Source organism: Oryx dammah, unplaced genomic scaffold, assembly GCF_014754425.2.
Source record: "Oryx dammah isolate SB20612 unplaced genomic scaffold, SCBI_Odam_1.1 HiC_scaffold_3, whole genome shotgun sequence".
NCBI lineage: Eukaryota > Metazoa > Chordata > Mammalia > Artiodactyla > Bovidae > Oryx > Oryx dammah.
The window spans coordinates 99725587-99746461 of NW_024070187.1; the positions used below are offsets into that span (position 1 = coordinate 99725587).

Consider the following 20875-nt stretch of genomic DNA (forward strand, 5'->3'; position numbering starts at 1 on the left):
CAGACTACTGATCCCATCCCTTTAATGATTCATTGATCTCACTTGTACCATCACTAATTCCGTTCTGCCTTCCCTGAGCTGTACATTCTGCCTTCCCTGAGCTGTACAGTTAGCCTTAAAGGAATCATGGGAATAAGAAGATTTTTGTAGAAGTATTGTGAAAGTATTGAAAAGCAAATTGTGTATTTTTATGCCATCACAGATTAGCTGTTGTGAAGACCTGGTCGGGGTTGAGGGGAAAGTGGAGGAAACAAGCAGAAGATGGGGTATCCTGGAGTGGATAGCATAATTCTGAGCTCTTTGCAAAAAACAAAGGAGATAGTGAATGGATTTCCCTGGTGGTCCAGTGGTTAAGAATCTGGCTTGCAATGCAGGGGGTAGGGATTTGATCCCTGGTTGGGGAACTGAGATCGAATATTGCCACGGGACAATTAAACCCATGTGCTGCTGCTACTGAGCCCATGCAGCACATCTAGAGGGTTCTTCTGCAGCAACAAAAGATTCTACATGTTGCAATGAAGATCCTGTGTGCTGCAAATAAGACCTGATGCAGAAATAAACAATTTTTTTTAAAAAAAGATGAATAGAGGGTGGGATGACTTGGGAGAATGGCATTCAAACATGTATAGTATCATATATGAAAAAAATCGCCAGTCCAGGTTAGATGCATGATACTAGATGCTTGGGGCTGGTGCACTGAGACAATGGTACGGGGCGGGGGTGGGGTGGGGGGGTGGGGGGTGGGGAACACGAGTATACCTGTGGTGAATTCATGTTGATGTATGGCAAAACTAATACAATATTGTAAAGTAAAAATAAAATAAAACAAAAGGTGCCTTACAGTTTCAAAAAAAAAAAGAAAGATAAATAGAACAAACTGGAAATTTGTCCTGTCCCATCTTGAAATGGGGCTTCCCTGGTGGCTCAGTGGTAAAGAATCTGCCTGCAATTCAGGAGACCCAGGTTCGAGCTCTGGCTTGGGAAGATCCCCTGGAGAAGGATATGGCAACCCATTCCAGTATTCTTGCCTGGAGAATTCCAGGGACAGAGAAGTCTAGCGGGCTACAGTCCATGGGATTGCAAACAGCTGGACACAACTAAGTGACTAACACTTTCACTTTCACATCTTGAAATAGTGCTAGAGGTAAAGAAAGAATCTGAATCTGCTTGCAACGCAGGAGAAACGGGTTCAGTCCCTGGGTCAGGAAGATCCCCTGGAGAGGAGAATGGCAACTCACTCTAGTATTGCCTGGAGAATTCCATGGATAAAGAGGCCTGGCAGGCTACAGTCCATAGGATTGCAAAGAGTCGGACACAACTGAGCAACTAACACTTTCACTTTCAACACTTCCTGAAATGCTAAGTCACCCTTCACTGGATTCTGGTATTTCAACTTCTTAATGATTATAGGAAAAAGTATTCTGATCATAATGATAATTCTTAAGTTAGGGAGTCTTTATGCCTTAGCAGGTGGCATCTTGCTGTTGGATTCAGTCTCTGGGCTCTTTAGTCAGCAGCAGATAGAACAGGCAGGTAAGTAAGAAGCAGCTTCTACAGACTTGTATCAATATAGAGGCTGGGTTGGATAAATAGGGTGGGCAGACAACCAACTCCAATGATTCCTTTAACCTTCTTTGATGAAAGGAAAGACTTGACATAGAATTGGACATTTCCCTAAGTCTAGAAGTGAGAAAATGGAGAAGGCAGTGGCACCCCACTCCAGTACTCTTGCCTGGAAAATCCCATGGATGGAGGAGCCTGGTAGGCTGCAGTCCATGGGGTCGCCAGAAGTCGGACACGACTGAATGACTTCACTTTCACTTTTCACTTTCATGCATTGGAGAAGGAAATGGCAACCCACTCCGGTGTTCTTGCCTGGAGAATCCCAGGGACGGGGGAGCCTGGTGGGCTGCTGTCTATGGGGTCGCACAGAGTCAGACACGACTGAAGTGACTTAGCAGCAGAAGTGAGAAAAACGTGTCATAACTGAACAGCATCAGTTTGGGTATCATAGTAGTTGTGGGTTGCCAACTTGTGAAAGAGTAATATCAGCAGGAGGGATTGATTCACTCATCCTATTTGGTTTCCTGAAATGATTTAAATTGCACGGGAAAAAATTATATATCAAAAGTAGGACACCAAATCTACTTTTCTCTAAGGTAATAATTTGCAGCCTACAGTTTTGTCAGCATGATCTGAGTGTTGTTTAAAGCTGATGATAAAGTCATTACATTATTTAAAACTATTTCTATATTCTCTTTCATGGGTCTTAGGAAAAATATATTGGCATTAAAAAGCGTAAGTAAATTATCTCAAGTCATCCTAAAGCTCATTGGTGAGCTCAGGAAAATATGTGTATTACATGTGTGCATGCTAAGTTGCTTCAGTTGTATACAACTCTTTGTAACCCTATGGACTGTGACCCACCAGGCTCCTCTGTCAATGGGATTCTCCAGGCAAGAATAGGGAGTGGGTTGTCATGCCCTCCTCCAGGGGATTGTCCCAATCCAGGGATTGAACCCGTGTCTCTTATGTCTCCCGTGTTGGCAGGCAGGTTTTTTTCTTTTTTTTTTTTTACCACTGGGAAGCCCACGTATATGTACCAATGTGTGTTATATTTTGTAGATTACAAATGGAAAGATTTTTCTGTACTGACTTTAATTGGACCCATTGTGGTTAAGGCTTCAACTACTGTCATATCAACCTTAGGAAGAGTAAACATTAGAGTGAATGAAGGAAAAGGTTTTGGCTGGAGGGATTCCTGAACTCCACACTGATTTGGTGGTCAAGAGGGCATTATGGCTCTGAATTTTGATGAGGAGCTGCTGCTGCTGCCAAGCCACCCTTTAATCAGCTTATGCTAATATTTCTTCAAGATTCCTTGGTATTTTAAAGTTCTGAAAGAACTCATGCTAAATCATTATAGTCAGAATAAATGCCACACTAACCATCAAAAGTAGCGAGACTGAAATCATTAGAGGGAAACAGGTGACACTGGTTCATTTGCTTGATAAGCAACATTATTGACTGCAATCTCTCCTTAAGGCCAAAAAAATATGCAAGTACTGGTTTATTGGTTATTCATTGAGAGTGAGTACCTGAAGGAGAAGGCTGTCCTTTCACAACGCCATTCTTAGTCTTTTCTTCCGAGTTCATTACTTCCTTATAGATAAGTTCTGTAACAAAGTTATCAGTGTTATGAAAATCAGTTTTCTCCTCAACCCAAAGAAAAAGTCATTAATAACAAATAATAGCATTTTGATAGGATTGAGTCAATTACAAATCAAGTGGAATTTTTTACTCTTGTATTTTTATGTGCTCAGTCGTGTCCAACTCCTTGCGACCCCATGAACTGTAGCCTGCCAGGCTCCTCTGTCCATGGAATTTTCCAAGCAAGAGTACTGAAGCGGATTGCCATTTCCTCCTCTAAGGAATCTTTCCAACCCAGGAATTGAACCCGAGTCCCTGCATTGGCAGGTGGATTCCTTACCAGTGAGCCACCTGGGAAGCCCCATTTTCTTGCAAAAGCACAGAGCCTGGCAAACGTAGGTGTTCAACAGTGCCTTTGACCAAATCAATGTATATAGAATACACATTACTTGTTTTCTGAATTCTGTGGGGAATTTCTGATGCATTCTGACTTTATCTCTTATGGATTTTAATGCCTCAGTTTGAACATCCATTTCTCTTTTATGTTCTCTCCTTAAAAGATGCACATATTCTTGTGACTTGAAATTATTACTTTCTATCTATTTCCAACTCTTACTTCATCTTTTTTTCCAGACTCAAATTTTGGATTGTAAAACTAAACTTGCCTAAAATCCAACATTAAAAAAAATTATTACCCTCATTTCCAAACTGGCATCCATTTCTGGCTTTTTCATTGCTAGAGATAAAAATGTGTGTGTATATATTCATTTCTTTTTACTTTATCCCTTTTAGCTAAAAATTACTCTGTGCAATTCATTCCTGCTTTGCAATGGCTTACAGTTAACACAATCACCATCCTTTATAGGTATTCCTCCAGTTTTCAGAATTGAGTCTATCCTCCTTGAGTGATATTTACACCCTATCACTTACCTAATCAAGAACCTTTGAGTGCACTCTGGTCCTTATTTAGATCAAGTCTTTTTCTGTCTATCATTCTCATCATTTTTTAAAATTTGATCTGTTTATATGAGCTCATTTTTCCATACTCTCCAATATGATCTCTTGAACAGTGAATTCTCCTTACTTTCTTTATAGCACATTTTGCTCATTCTTACCCTTTGGTTTCCTCTTATATTTTCATTCTAGTATTTTACTCTATTTTTTATTTTCCCAACTTAGAATTACTAATTCTTTCAAGGTAGCTCAAACATTTCTTTCCTTCTGATGCACCCTTTCTCTTCCTCCTCATTTTGAGCTAATCATTTGTTATAAACTCCATTTGGTTTTTTCATATTTATTCTACTCTGTGGCTATTTATATTAGTTTAGCAATTCTTCTCTGCTTTGTTTCATCCTGAGTATGATCTTGACAATATAGTATGTGTTTAGAAAAGTTTTGTTAAAAAAAAAAGTTAATTAATATATTCACTCACTGTTTTCTTAGTTTAAATAAGAAATAAGCTGCTTGAACGCATACATTTTCATTTAAATTCTCAAGTCCTATAAAGTGAGTGAGTGAATTCACATATTCACTCTTTTATTTTATAATGCCTAAAACCATCTCAGGCATAACATTATCCATTTAATGTGATAATTTTATGTACAAACTTAGAATGGTTAATTCTGAAATTTGAATTAAAGCTTGACTTTCACCGTGACAAATATTTTGACAATCAGTACTATTTTTTAAAATGTGTCAGTAATTAATTCCTTTCATTCTTGAGTAAATGTAATATTGTTATTAGTATGAAAAGACAGATGAAGTTTAGGAGTTTTGAAAATGGTCTAAGAGGATAGCCCTTAGAAAACCATCTGTTACTAAAGCATTTTAAAATGAAAAGACTTAAAAATATTTTCTGAGTTTAAATAAAAGAAAAAGTACACTTAATTAAGTAGTAGAATCACCTTTCCATTCTTCAATGGTGTGTTCTCTCTCATCCAGCTGTTTGTCGTATATCTGAGGTGGGGGCTGCGGGGAGAAAAAAACAGACAAACAATGAGCTTTCTATAATAGCCTAAAAATTTAATAAACTCTTTCAGTGAAGGAGAACATCTTGCTATTCAGTGCAGTGATTTTAGGGATGATCAGAATCTCATATAAATTGTGGAGTAATTACAGTGGTGAAGAAGTTTAAATTGCCCCAACAAACTTATAAAGGATTCATTTATATGCCAATATTTGCTGCTAACAAATAAGGCAGCAGAGTCCAAAACCTGAGAGCTCACTTTCCAAAATCTGATTCAGAACTTAAGTGTTACCAATTAATGTTCAGTTTGGAAATGGCAACCTGCTCCAGTATCTTGCTGGGATAATCCCCTTTACAGAGGAGCCTTATGGGGTCGCAGAGAGCTAGAAACAACAGAGCAGGCATGCACTCGCTCTCTTTAGAAAGCAAACAAGACACTTGATAACAAGGACCCAGAAGTTGCATTTTGTCCATTCACTAGCCCTCTAACAGAACCCTGCTAAAATTATCCCAGACTGATAAGATTCTGTTCCATTTTTAGACCCTTGTGAAGAAGAGTCTTCAATGCCTCTCAACAGACCTTAGTACTAGCCTCCATCATAAAGGAATATTTGCTGCTGCTGCTAAGTCACCTCAGTCGTGTCCGACTCTGTGCGACCCCATTCTCTGGGATTCTCCAGGCAAGAACACTGGAGTGGGTTGCCATTTCCTTCTCCAATGCATGAAAGTGAAAAGTGAAAGGGAAGTCACTCAGTCATGTCTGACTCTGTGCGACCCCATGGACTGCAGCCCACCAGGCTCCTCTACCCATGGGATTTTCCAAGCAAGAGTACTGGAGTGGGGTGCCGTTGCCTTCTCCCAAAGGAATATTTAGACCTAATCAATTTTTATTTTTTTGAAGCATCATAAGACATTTTAGACATAGCTGGGTGCCCTATATTTAAATGGTTTAAGATATTTCCTCCCCTCAGAAGCAACTGCCAGTTCTCTAGAGGGGTTCAAGGTTCACTCACCTTGGACCCCTGAGTGGCCCGAGTTAACCCACTCGAGGAAAAGGATATGACGGAACTTTTAGCCTAACATATGCATTCCTCTTGCTCTGAGGAATTTGGATATGGAAAAGGAGAAATTTTCACAGATTGAGGTGCCTTTTAGGAAGGAGATCTCAGACAGATTCCTTAACCTCCTTCTCCCAAATCTTGGACCTAGGGAATTCTATCATGGTGACATGGTAGCTCCAATTCAGCTCAAGGAAGAGGGGAAGAAAAAAAAAATCTCTTGGAGAAAGAAAGAGGTAGAGAGAAGGAGATATCTTGGCCAACAATGGCTTCAGTGAAAATAAAAAGAGCTGCAAACGTCTGGTGTCATGAGACAGGGGCCCCAGAATTCATGCTGTCCAAAGCTCCAAAAGCAGCAGTTTTTTATAAGAAACTAATAGTTGCTCAATAAAGTGACTCAGGTCTATTAGGATGTGTGTGCACACTCAGTTGCTCAGTTATATCTGTTTGGGACCCCATGGACTGTAGCCCACTAGGTTCCTCTGTTCATGGAATTTTCCAGGTAAGATTACAGGAATGCGTTGCCATTTCCTACTTGAGGGGATCCGTTCCACCCAGGGTTTGAATGCATGTCTCCTGCATTAGCAGGCAGATTCTTTACTGCTGAGCCACCTGTGAAGCCTGTTCATTTTGAGGACAGCCTCCCTCACAATGGCTATCACAGGAAGACTTTGGACAAGATCTTCAGAGAAAGTTTCTGGCTTCCGTGGGGAGGTCTTAGACCTGTGGGCAGCACCCTAGTATGACATGGTTCTTCTTTACTGTGCAGAATCGCTGGCAGCCTGCATCATAACAGACAGGAGCACTCCCCTTAGACTTAGTATGTTGGGCCAGTGTCACAGATCACAGAAGGAGTTGGATATGAAAATGAAAGACTCTGACCAGTTGTCGTGGGGCAGCTTAACACCATATGGAATTACTGAGAAACAACTACTGATGAGGTCAGACATTCCTTCAAAATCTACGATTGCTACTGGGACAGAAGGTTTTAAACCAGCTACTGTGATTCCTTGGTGGTTCACACAGTAAAGAATCCTCCTGCAATGCGAAATACCTGGGTTTGATCCCTGGGTTGGGAAGATCCTCAGGAGGAGGGCATGGCAACCCCCTCCAGTATTCTTGCCTGGAGAATTCCCATGGACAGAGAACACTGATGAGCTACAGTCCATGGGGTCGCAAAGAGTTGGACACCACCAAGCGACTAAGCACGCATGCACCAGTTATAGAAATATGATGATTTAATGAGCGCATGAGTAAAATAAGGTTATTTTTTTATAACTTGTGAAAATGTCATCTAAGTAAGCTAATGCAAAGTCAAACTCTGGTTATGGAAAGACACTTTTCCCAAGCGGCAGGTTTTCTGCTCTTACTGAGCTTACATAAAGCCATGGTGAGGTCTTCTCTAAGTGAGCCCTGTCCAGGCCCCCCAGCAGGGAGGCACACAAGCTCCCAGAGCCCCCCACTCCCCCTCTACCCGCACTTCCGAGCTCTGTTCACTGTTGGTGCCTCTTCTAACAATAGACTCAGCTCAGGATCCTTTGTGGCTGACTTCTCCAAGCAGTGGATTTTTCAAGTTTCAAAACGGAACATGGCTCAAGAGTGTTATTTCCTGCCAAAGCTCATGAATGCCATATTCTCTTTGCAACTAAACTGTTTGAGAGACGTTTTCCTTGGAGCTTCAGCAGACCGCTGTTGCTGATGTAGAAAGCACAAAGTATTACACTCTAATTACAAACTACAAAGAAAGAAAGCAGAGTACTGAGTCCCAGATGTTACCTTTCAACAAATCAAAAGGACTGCTTTCAACACACCTGCATTAGTGCTATGGTTGAAAGAGCAGCATGTTTGTTTGTTTGTCTCTTTTAAAAGAGGGGATTTGATCACCTGCGATGGAAGGGTACTTCACATAAAGATGTTTCTACATAGCAATATAAAATAGTAACTGATCAATAATCCAAAAAGAGTAATGTCATATTCCAGCATACATATGCACGTGCTCAGACAGCTATTGTCAGCATGCAGTGGTCCATACACTCCCTGCCTTTCCCTGTTAGATGAAGCTAGGGGCCTATTGCTCTGTTGTCCCCTTTCCCCACCTTACTAAACAGGAAGGAGTCTCTCTTCCCAGGTAACATTCTAAATACAAAGGAAATGAGGAGTGGGTATCATGGGAAGTGCCCTAGAGTGTATTTTAAGAAAGTGCAGTAGATTTGAACAAATTGAGATGTGAGAAAATTAAGGATGAGAAGAAATGAAGAATAATCTATGGAGAGTTATTAGGGCTTATATCTTGCATGCTTTTGCATATTCTTCAAGAGACTGACGATTTCTTTCCTCCTGAAGATTTGAACTCTGCTTACCTATTTTAAATTCTTTTAGGAATTCATATAGCTTGCATATGAATAGTTAATATGGATTAGATGTGTTTTATATTAATGATACCATGTATACAGGTACAAATGGTTTCAGTTAAATTAGATAAACACATGGCCAAATACAAGTAACTAGGAGTTAGTAGATACTGGGATTGACTTACTCATTTATTAAATTCATTCATTCAATAAAGGTTTGGGGCACCCAGTATATGTATGCTAGGCTATATTAGAAATCGATATTTTGAAAGTGAATAATGTGACTGCTGACTTCAAGGAACTCAGAATTTAGCTGGGTAAGACTTATGTAAAACAGGTAATTAACATACAACATGAAAAATAAAAGAAATACGTAGGTGGTATATCGGAGCAGAGTGAAGAAACTATAAGCGAAACCTTTTCTTCTTGGAGTAGATGACACTTGTACTAGTTCAGTGAGCGAAAAAATATCTTGGATATTGACAGGGTAAAGTGAGGAAAAGAAAAAGATGACTCCAGGCCACAGAATCTAGAAAACAGAATGATGATGGTGGTGAGGACGGTGGTGGTGCTGAGAATGGTGGTGGTGGTATGTGTGTGTGTGTGTGTTTCTCTGCTCAGCTGCACACACACAGCAAGAGAACCAGAGGCATCTGTGGTCATAAACTATAAATTATGTGGTCAGAAGGGACAAGAGGGCCATGCCTAGAGAAACAGACGGGTCAGAGAAAGGCTGAATCAAGAATGGTTTCAGGTACCATGACTGAAATGAAGATGTTTTTCTAATGGGGGAGAACCCACCAAAGAATGAAAGAGAACAGCATGGCTAAATATATGGCCAGAGTCAAGAAAGACACAACTAGAATCACACAGAAGAGTCAGGGAGCTGCTGCACCATCTGGAAAAAAAACACTAAAAGGTCTGGCTGGGGTGGAGAAGGTAAAAATAGATAGAAAACATGGATACAAGACTCCTTAGTTTTTGGGGTGGGATGGGGAGGGAATTGGGAGGGAGGTTCAAAAGGGAGGAGACATATGTATACCTATGGCTGATTCATGTTGAGGTTTGACAGTAAACAACAAAATTCTGTAAATCAAATTAAAAAAGAATCCTTAATAAATATTAATAAATCAAATTGCTAGAATTTTGTTTTTGATGGAATGTGTGTGATGGGAAAGAATGACTTCCAGATTTCTAAGCACAGTAGCTAGACAATGGCAATACTGGTGGAGTCAACTAAAAATACAGAGAGTAAAACAATGGAAAATGAGATTGATGGAGAAATGAGCCTAGTGTTATGTGGGCAGAGATGGTTATTTGATAATCAAACATATAATATGATGTTCACAGAAATGCCATTGGCTAGAGACATATTTATTTGAGAGTATCAGCAAGAGGAGTTTGCTGAAGTCAAGGCAGGGAGAAAGAGTAAAGGGCCAAAATGGGCCCCTGTCAGACACCAAAATTTAAAGTTTGGCCAGAGGAAGATGAGTTAAAGAAGGAGGAGGTGGGGGGAACAAGACAAGGGGAAAGGAACATTTACAGGAATACATGGAGAATGAGAATATTGCTAGAGAGGTGAAATGACCAGGGAGTTTAAAAAAAAAAAAGAAGTAATTGGAAGTTTCTTATAAATAAAGTAAAGATTTTGGCTTTGAAAACACCAGAAAGGCATGATAGAAAGCATGCCTCTGAAACCCATCAAGGTTTCCAAACTTCAAAATTGCCATCATGCTCAGAAAGATCCAGATAGATTCTTGGTGGGGAACATTATACAAGCTAGCACCTAAAAGACAGGAACAATATAGGAGAAATACCTTCAATGCTAACATGGATATGGTATATGAATAAGACAAAAAGGAACTGCAGAACAGATTGTGACATTGTGACACCAAAGAAAAAAGTTACAATGGTCTTAGATCTGCTCCCCTAACTATCTTTGTATGTTCTAAGTTACTTCAGTCATGTCCAACTCTTTGCAGACCCATGGACTGTAGCCTGCCAGGCTCCTCTGTCCATGGGATTCTCCAGTCAAGAACAGTGAAGTGGACTGCCATGGGCATCTCCAGGGGATCTTCCCAACCCAGGGATCGAACCTGTGACTCTCATGTTTCCTACATGGGCAAGGGATTTTTTTTCCAATTGTGCCACCTGGGAAGCAGGGCTTCATAAATGAATACCACTCTTCTATATCTAATTCTATCTCTTCTATATCTAAATAAGGGAAGTCATATTTTTTTTTCCTGAGAAGATACTATACTGCTAAGTCACTTCAGTCGTGTCCAACTCTGTGTGACCCCAGAGATGGCAGCCCACCAGGCTCCCCCATCCCTGGGATTCTCCAGGCAAGAACACTGGAGTAGGTTGCCATTTCCTTCTCCAGTGCATGAAAGTGAAAAGTCAAAGTGAAGTCGCTCAGTTGTGTCCGACTCTTAGCGACCCCATGGACTGCAGCCTACCAGGCTCCTCTGTCCATGGGATGTTCCAGGCAAGAGTACTGGAGTGGGGTGCCATTGCCTTCTCCGAAGATACCATACACTAGGCTTTTATATACAGTGTAATAATCCTTGAATCAGGAAACTAGGATTCAAAAAAGTTTTTTAAAAATATCTTGAAGTTACAAATTAAATTAATGATAGACTTTTGATTAAAAGTTTAAGAATATGAAGAATGATTCAGAGCAAATAGTAATTGAGATGAAACTAAAATAAGGAATAATGAAACAATATCTAAACAATATTTAAATTAAGATCTTTGTAAAACAGGAAATAGAAACATAAGTATAGAGGGTTTTTGTATGAAGCATACATAGGATTGTACTTCTCAACTTGCCCAACACAGTCACCGTGTGTGCTTGCTGTCCTCGCAGTTATTAATAGCCCTCAGCTCCTTCACTCTCATAAGTGCTTGGAGGACAATTATGTGAGCAGCCTACTTGGCAATGCTGAAATATGCCTATTAGGGATGTCAGGGATACTGCAATTGGGAGGGTGGAAAAAAATAACTGAACTGCAACGTTTTTCTACCACTGGAGTCTCAACACTTGCAGCTGTACCCTTTCCTGCCCAAGGACAACAAGTCAGCAGTTTCTTCCATTTTCTGTATTTTGGTACTCAGATATTAGTACTGCCAGACAGTACATAAAAGAGTACATTTCTACATAATAAGATTGAAATTAAGGAATATGGATTTGGGGGACAATCTCTTGAGTTCTTATGGCTGGGCATGATTTCTTGCTGAAGAGATCTTTATAATCAGCATCTATTTAAATTCCTAGTTGATTCTCCTAAGGTACAAGTTGCTCTCTCTTGCAACTTTATTTTTTTAATTGGAGTATAATTGCTTTATAATGTTGTCTTGGTTTCTGCTGTACAACGTGAATCAGCTATCAGTTCAATTCAGTCACTCAGTCGTGTCCAACTCCTTGTGACTCCATGGACTGCAGCACACCAGGCCTCCCTGTCCATCACCAACTCCCTGAGCTTGCTCAAACTCATGTCCATTGAGTCAGTGATGCCATCCAACCATCTCATCCTCTGTCATCCCCTTCTCCTCCTGTCTTCCACCCTTCCCAGCATCAGGGTCTTTTCCAATGAGTCAGTTCTTTCCATCATGTGGCCAAAGTATTGGAATTTCAACTTTAGCATCAGTCCTTCCAATGAATAATCGAGACTGATTTCCTTTAGGATTGACTGGTTGGATCTCCTTGCAGGTCCAAGGGACTCTCAAGAGTCTTAACACCACAGTTCAAAAGAATCAGCAATAAGTATACATATATCCCCTCCTTCATGAACCTCCCTCCCCCACACCCCCCATTCCCACCCATCAACACAGAGCACCGAGCTGAGCTCCCTGCGCTACACAGCAGCTTCCCACTAGCTACCTATTTTACACATAGCAGTGCGTATATGTCAATCTTACTCTCCCAACTCCTCTCACAGCTCACTTCCCCTTCTATGTCCACATGTCCATTTTCTACATCTGTGTCTCTATTCTTGGCATGCAAACAGCTTCATCTGTACATCTATACCATCTTTTAGATTCTATATGCTGCGGCTGCTGTTTAGTGGCTAAATCATGCCTGACTCTTTGTAGCCCCATGAACTGTAGCCTGCCAGGCTCCCCTGTCTTTGGGATTTCCCAGGCAAGAATACTAGAGTGGGTTGCCATTTCCTTCTCTAGGGTATATTCCTGACCCAGGGATCAAACCTACATCTCCTGCATTGCAGGGGGATTCTTTACCACTGAGCTACCTGGGAAGCCCTCAGATCCCAAATATATGTGCTAATATACAATATTTGTTCTCCTTTTTCTGAGTTACTTCACTCTGTGTGACAGACTCAAGGTTTTATATCATATGTTTAAGTAATAGTTCTTAACTGAGTAGGGCTTCCCTGATAGCCAGTTGGTAAAGAATCTGCCTGCAATGCAGGAGACCTGGGTTTGATTCCTGGGTTGGGAAGATCCTCTGGAGAAGGGAAAGGCTACCCACTCCAGTATACTGGCCTAGAGAATTTCATGGACAGTCCATATGGTCCCTAAGAGTCGGATATGAATGAGCGACTTTCACTTTTCTTAACTGAGTAATATGTATGAATTCTTCTTTCTTTAATCTTCAAGATAATTTTGTTATCAACAGCATCGTAGAAGGCTAGTGATGGAAGAGGGTTGAGAGATTATCTAGTGCCACCTTCATTTAATTTGCAAATGAGAATATGAAAACTTGGTGGTCATAAGTGATTTGTCCATGGTCATAGAGTTAACAGAGGATGAGATGATTGGATGGCATGACAAGCTCCTGGAGTTGGTGATGGATACGGAAGCCTGGTGTGCTGCAGTTCCTGCTGTTGCAAAGAGTTGGACCCAACTGAGGGACTGAAGTGAACTGAATAGAGTTAATTAGTGGCAGAGTTACAAATAAAATGTATTATCTCTTATGAGAAAAAATGGAATGAAGAATTCTTAAGGTTGAAGGAATATTAAACAGAATAATTCAACAGTCACAAAACATTTTCATTAATGACAAATTTAAGGATGCCACTCTAATTTCTGTTCCCATTTTCTGTCAGTCTATACATGTAACTGGATCGGGCAGCTACCATCTGAGTAGTCAATACATATTCCAAAAGGCTTTTTGTTACAATACCCTGGCCAACATCAGGGTCTCTCCACACATGAATCCAGATATGAAAGAGCTAAATTGCACTAAGTTGTTCTTTGTAGTCATCTTTAAGCCCTGAATTAACATATTTTCCATATCAGTCATGTTCTGACCATATGACAATCATGAAGATGCTGGTGTTTGCTTTCTGCTTATTTTATCCTAATTCAGCATACAGGATGGTTTTGTTCTACCTTTTTTCTCGGTGTGTGTTTGCTCTCTTGTTGAAAATGCCAATGAAAGCTTTAAATAGCAGTGTCTTTCTATGTATGCTCTCTCTATTAATTCAGTAGCTGGGTCAAAGAAACTTATATTCTGTCCTAGTGAAATATGCTTTGTTTTTTCTTATTAACCTTTGCAGTCTGAGCACTACCAAGGCATGCATGATTTACGGTAAGGCTTCAACCAAGATAAATGTATTTTAGTACAAAATGAAATCAGAAAAACTGTTAAAAGAAATGTGAAAATTTTGCTTTTAAATTTCCTTGACTCAACACATACAGAGATAAGTTTTAAATGTATTTAAAATTTTTGAGGAATATAACTTCTTAAAATTTTAGCCTCCTAACTGGAAATAAACATTTATATTGAATAATTTTTACCCAGCACTAAATGATATGTTTGTTTCTTTGGCTAATGACAGTGTTTGATATGTTCTATGAGCCTTGGGTTCGATTCCTGGGTCAGAAAGATCCTCTGGAGAAGGAAATGGCAACCCACTCCAGTATTCTTGTCTGGAAAGTCCCATGGGCAGAGGAGCCTGGTGGGCTACAGTCCATGGGGTCTCAAAAATCCAGCCACAACTTAGCGACTAAACAAATTTTTTCTGAAAACTTTATATTCCCTGTAGGACCAAGAACAGTTCATTATCCACAATGAGATTCAATGTCTCTCTAACAGTCTTACAAAATTTACCACATTAATAAAAGTATAACAGCACTATGACAACTATAAAAAAATGACTAAACATAGTTATTTTTGAGAGTCACAGTGTTTCTCTATTTTGTGACCTGACTATGCAATAAACAATGACGTGGTGTCCAATCAACAAAAATATAATTGCCTCCAAAAGTAGACAACCCAGCGGCTCAGCGGTAAGGAATCTGCCTGCAATGTAGGAGATGTAGGAGGAAGTGACACGGGTTCAATCCCTGGATTAGGAAGATCCCCTGGAGAAGGAAATGGCTACCTACTCCTGTATTCTTGCTGGGAAAAATCCCATGGACAGAGGAGCCTGGTGGGCTACAGTCTATAGGGGTGCAAAGAGTCAGATATGACTGAGCACAGCACTTGACCTTTGAAAAATAGACAAAGTGAAGTGAAAGTGTTAGTCACTTGGTCGTGTCCGACTCTTTTCAACCCCATGTACTGTAGCCCACCAGGCTTCTCTGTCCATGGAATTCTCCAGCCACAAATACTAGAATGATTAGCCACTCCCTTCTCCTGGGGATCTTCTCAATCCAGGGATCCAACCTGGGTCTCCCGTGTTGCAGGCTGATTCTTTACCATCTGAGCTACCAGAAAGCCCAAGTAGACAAATAGCAGCTTGTAATACTTACCAGTTGATTTTTTTTTTAATTGCTTAGACAAGTTTGAGGAAGTATGTCTGTGCTCTTACATAGAAATTAAACATCCTAGTACTACAGATGAAGTAAATGCCCTTTAAAAGTCTGATGAGTTGAAAGTACTCTACAGAGAGGGGAAAAAAGGTTAGTAAAATCTGTCTCTGGAAACCAATCTGATTAATTCTTCTTTTTGAAGTCATCTGGCACTGGGTCCTCAAGGAGGAGCTCAGAAGGGGATTCATGCGCAGATGATCATTTGAAGATGTGCTCTCAGGGAGCATCCTGTAAGTGAGGGGAGGATGATGAACAGGGAAGAATGAATAACACAACAGTTAGTGACCTTAACAAGAGTTGTGTTGGTGCAGAAGTCAGACTGACATGTGTGAAAGCGTCAAGTGTGAAGTAAGAAATGGAGATTTCTGAGACTGAATAACACTGTTGCAAAGTATTTTTCAGGAGGTGGTAAAAAATTGAAAAACTTTTGACAATTTGGATTTGAAGAAGGAGACGTGTAGAGTGACTCCTAGGGATTTGGTTCAATCACCTGGGTGGAAAGTAATGCCGTGGATTGAAAGGTGTGAAGTCAGGAAGAAAGAGCAATCAGTTTGGGGTGACAGGGGCTATGTCCAGCTCAAAATTCAACATGTGAATTTTATGTTGCCAGTCTAAATGCCAATCTAAATCTATAGCTAGATTTATAGATCTGGAGTTCAGGACAGCCATGTGTAACAATGCATAGGTTTGAAAGTCATTCATAGTAATTAAAATTCATGCTGTGGGCAAGGAAGCCAAAGATTCCCCTGGACAAAAGAAGTTAGGGCTATGGGAGAGGACTCCTGGGATCCCCAGTTCTAAGGGAAGAGAAAACAACTCAGACAGCAGTGGTGACTAGAGAACAGGAAAGGTGTCATCACAGTGATCAGTGGGGAATGTATCAGGAAGGAGGGTGTTTATAGTCTATTGAAATGTCAAATATGCACAAGCTGCCAATTTTCTTTGGACTTGGCCCTTAGGAAGTCACTGGTGATCTTCAGTTCACTCGCTCAGTCCTGTCCAACTCTCTGCCATCCCATGGCCTGCAGCACGCCAGGCCTCCCTGTCCATCACCAACACCCTGAGCTTGTTTAAACTCATGTCCATCGAGTTGGTGATGCCATCCAACCATCTCATCCTCTGTTGTCCCCTTCTCCTCCTGCCTTCAATCTTTCACAGCATCAGGGTCTTTTCAAATGAGTCAGTTCTTTGCATCAGGTGGCCAGCGTACTGGAGCTTCCGCTTCAGCATCAGTCCTTCCAATGAATATTCAGGACTGATTTCCTTTAGGATTGACTGGTTTGATCTCCTTGCCATCCAAGGGACTCTCAAGAGTCTTCTCCAACACCACAGTTAAAAAGCATCAATTTTAAGGTTTGAGACATGAACTAGAGTAATTGTGAACAAAGTCTAATTTTTTACAGAAACTTGACTATAAATTGGTGGAAGATACTTCCATTGCTAATGGTGTATTTAAAAAAAGTAATGACTGATTCTTTATTCTTTAAATGAAGGCAGCTGGAGCATGTTCATTTGTATTAGTATAATTACCAGAGAAAAGTGAAAGATGGGACACACACCACAAAAGAACTGCCCATGCAGAAAAAGACCATACGTGAGAAAGCGCCATATCCTGAGCTTTTCTGGACTTTGTGTAACTGACTCTATCACAGCTTTTTCATTGTCATGCTTGACATCATCCCCATCCTAGTACCATTCACAGAGTTGATTTTCACATATTACCTCATTTAGTCCAATTAACAGTCCTCCTTATCTAGGCATACAATTAAAGCACAAAGAGATTAAACAGTCTTTCGGTAAGCATCACAGGTAGCATTAAACCCAAGTCTATATGAATGTAAAATCTGTTTGGTTTTTTTTTTTTTTTTTTGCATTTTCCACTCAACTATAACTTATTATATGGAGCTTCCCTGGTGGCTCAGACGGTAAAGAACAGTTCGTGCTAATTTAACCTGTTGAAATAGTTTTCTGTTTAAAAGTTTTCTTAACCAACCAAAGCAAGAGAGAACAACAGGGTAAAAAAGTCAATGCTGTCTCTAGTTGGAGGAACCTTCAAAATACTATTAATTAGCATTACTGATTCAAATTTCTAAGTCCCTGCAACAGAAGGGCCTGTATGTGCACTGTATTGTCATACTGCCACCTTGTGGTTGTAAAAAACAAAAAGCAAACATTAACTAAAAGCCTGAGTTCACCATTTTTATCAAATTGCTCTCACCCAGGGATTCTCAACTTTGGTTGCACGTTGAAATCAACTGGGAACTTTAAAAATGCTGATTCCTTAATCCCACCCCCAGAGATTTTCATATGATTGGCCTGGAGTGAGATCTCAGCACCAGGACATTTCAAAGCTCCTAGAGTAATTCTAACAGGTAGCCAAGATTAGGACCTCTGTTCTAAATCCTTACACAGTAATCAAGGCAAGTTTTGTTATTTGCCTAATGTGCCTCGTTTGTATAGATTCAAGAGTCCCTTGGACTGCAAGGAGATCCAACAGGTGCATCCTAAAAGAAATCAGTTCTGAATATTCATTGGAAGGACTGATGTTGAAGCTGAAACTCCAATACTTTGGCCACCTGATGCAAAATGCTGACTCATTTGAAAAGACCCTGATGCTGGAAAAGATTGAAGGCGGGAAGAGAAGGGGACAACAGAGGATGAGATGGTTGGATGGCATCACCGACTCAATGGACATGAGTTTGAGTAAACTCTGGGAGTTGGTGATGGACAGGGAGGCCTGGTGTGCTGCAGTCCATGGGGTTGCAAAGAGTCAGACAGGACTGAGCAGCTGAACTGAAGAGAAAATATTCAAGAGAAAGTAAGTGCTTTCCTCTTAGCCTTTAAAGATATCTATTTCTTGGGAGAAAAAAATGTTTTGTGAACAGAAATCATCATGTGCTCTGGTTTTGAAGAACAGGAACAGAGATTTGTGGATTGTAATCAAAGTGGACCCCAGATTTGTATCTCTTAATCAAGTTCAGTCTTTGCTGAAAGTCACAGAACTCACAGGAATAATGGAAAGTGCATGGGGCCCAGAGCAACCTAGACTCTGTTACTAGGAAGACAAGTGACCTTGGGCAAATCACCTAGCTTACGGTGTCTTAATTACCTGTAAAGAGTTTATATACTGCTTTATTCAAGAGGAGACTACTTTCACATGCATAACAGGTAATTCAACACACCTCTCTAGAGAACTTGCACTGTGCAAAGCTTGGTATTATATATAATGTGTTACATACGGAAAGCACGAATGTTGTTCAGAGACACCAGAGCACTAAGTGACCAGAGGAAATTTTAAAAGCTAATAGTGCAAACTGTAATTATAATGCAAACTGAGTGTAATTTTGAAACTTAATTTAACAACCTTCCAGTGGCTTGATAAGAAAGCTGAATTCAGTTTTATTTTATTTTTTATTCTATAGCTTTCTCAGATGTTAGGTCACAAATTTATTAGCTTTACACCCATTAAAAAGTTTAATCATGTCTTGAAAGTGGAAATTCTCTTTACTGTTCCTTGGAAGCTAAATTTTTCTATGGTTCTTTAATCATAAAGACCAAGTCATTGCACAATGAATCACTCAGTATCCAAGTCATAAATTATTGTCATTTGTTCATTTAACACATATTTATTATGTATAATGTATGCCCTCTTGAATCCTACCATCCTATACCTCAAATCTAATCATTTATAAGTCATGTTTCTTGTTAGCTTCTAAAAGTGTCTTGAATCTTTTGCCCGGGGAATACACAGAGAAAATCATGATTCAAAAAGATACATGCAGCTCAGTGTTCATTGACGCACTGTTTACAACAGCCAGGACACGAAAGCACTCTAAATGTCTATCAACAGAGGGATGAATAAAGAAGACATGATATATATCTACAATGAATATGAGCTGGGGATAGACCTAATGACCTCCATGCAGACTGAAATAAGTCAGGGAAAAACAAATATCATATATGACCACATATATGTGGAATCCAGGAAAATGGTACAGATTAATTTCTTTGCACAGCAGAAATACAGATATAGAGGTAGACAACAAACTTATGATACCTAGGGAGGAATAGGGGAGGGGGGATGAATTGGGAGATTGGGAGTGATATATACACTACTATATATAAAACATATATATGTAAATATATATATAATAAAGTAAAATAAAAAGTATATATATAAAATGTTCAAACTACCACATAATTGCACTCATCTCACATGCTAGCAAACTAATGCTCAAAATTCTCCAAACCAGGCTTCAACAGTATGTGAACTGTGAACTTCCAGATGTTCAAGCTGGATTTAGAAAAGGCAGAGGAACCAGAGATCAAATTGCCAACATCTGCTGGATCATCAAAAAAGCAAGAGAGTTTCACAAAAACATATACTTTTTCTTTATTGACTATACCAAAACCTTTGACTGTGTGGATCACAATAAACTGTGGAAAATTCTGAGAGATGGGAATACCAGACCACCTGACCTGCCTCCTAAGAAATCTGTATGCAGGTCAAGAAGCAACAGTTAGACAGGTTCCAAATAGGAAAAGGAGTATATTGTCACCCTGCTTATTTGACTTATATGCAGAGTACAACATGCAAAATGCCAGGATGGATGAAGCATGAGCTGGAGTCAAGACTGCTGGGAGAAATATCAATAACCTCAGATACACAGATGTCACCACTCTCGTGGCAGAAAGCAAAGAAGAACTAATGAGCCTCTTGATGAAAGTGAAAGAGGAGAGTGAAAAGGTTGGCTTAAAGCTCAACATTCAGAAAACTAAGGTCACAGCATCTGGTCCCATCACTTCATGGGAAATAGATGGGGAAACAGTGGAAACAGTGTCAGACTTTATTTTTTTGGGCTCCAAAATCACTGCAGATGGTGACTGCAGCCATGAAATTAAAAGATGCTTGCTTCTTGGAAGAAAAGCCATGACCAACCTAGACAGCATATTACAAAGCAGAGACATTACTTTACCAACAAAGGTCCGTCTAGTCAAGGCTATGATTTTTCCAGTAGTCATGTACAAATGTGAGAGCTGGACTATTAAGAAAGCTGAACGCCAAAGAATTGATGCTTTTGAACTGTGGTGTTGGAGAAGACTCTTGAGAGTCCCTTGGACTGCAAGGATATCCAACCAGTCAATCCTAAAGGAAATCATTCCTGAATATTCATTGGAAGAACTGATGCTGAAGCGGAAGCTCCAATCCTTTGGCCACATGATGCAAAAAACTGACTTATTTGAAAAGACCCTGATGCTGTGAAAGATTGAAGGCAGGAGGAGAAGGGGACAACAGAGGATGAGATGGTTGGATGGCATCATCGATACAATGGACATGAGTTTGAGTAGGCTCCAGGAGTTGGTGATGGACAGGGAGACCTGGCGTGCTCCAGTCCATGGAGTCACAAGGATTTGGACATGACTGAGTGACTGAACTGAACTGATGTATAAAAGAGGTAACTAATAAAAACCTACTGTATAGCACAGGGAACTCTACTCAATGCTCTGTGGTGACCTAAATGGGAAGGACATCCAAAAAAGAGGGAATATATGGATATGCATAAGAGATT

The 20875-nt window shown here is 40.1% G+C and overlaps 1 protein-coding gene across 8 annotated transcripts in view; it reads right to left on the bottom strand.

Moving 5' to 3' along the window:
• Positions 1–20875, bottom strand: part of MAPK10 (mitogen-activated protein kinase 10) — a 372947-nt gene that overhangs the window by 21494 nt on the left and 330578 nt on the right. For all 8 annotated transcript variants that reach the window (XM_040237275.1, XM_040237270.1, XM_040237269.1 and 5 more), the window contains 2 exons: positions 5055–5118; positions 3099–3176 (listed from right to left, as the gene is read on the bottom strand). In XM_040237275.1, coding sequence (XP_040093209.1) covers positions 3099–3176; positions 5055–5118 — 142 coding nt within the window. The remainder of the gene's footprint in view (positions 1–3098; positions 3177–5054; positions 5119–20875) is intronic.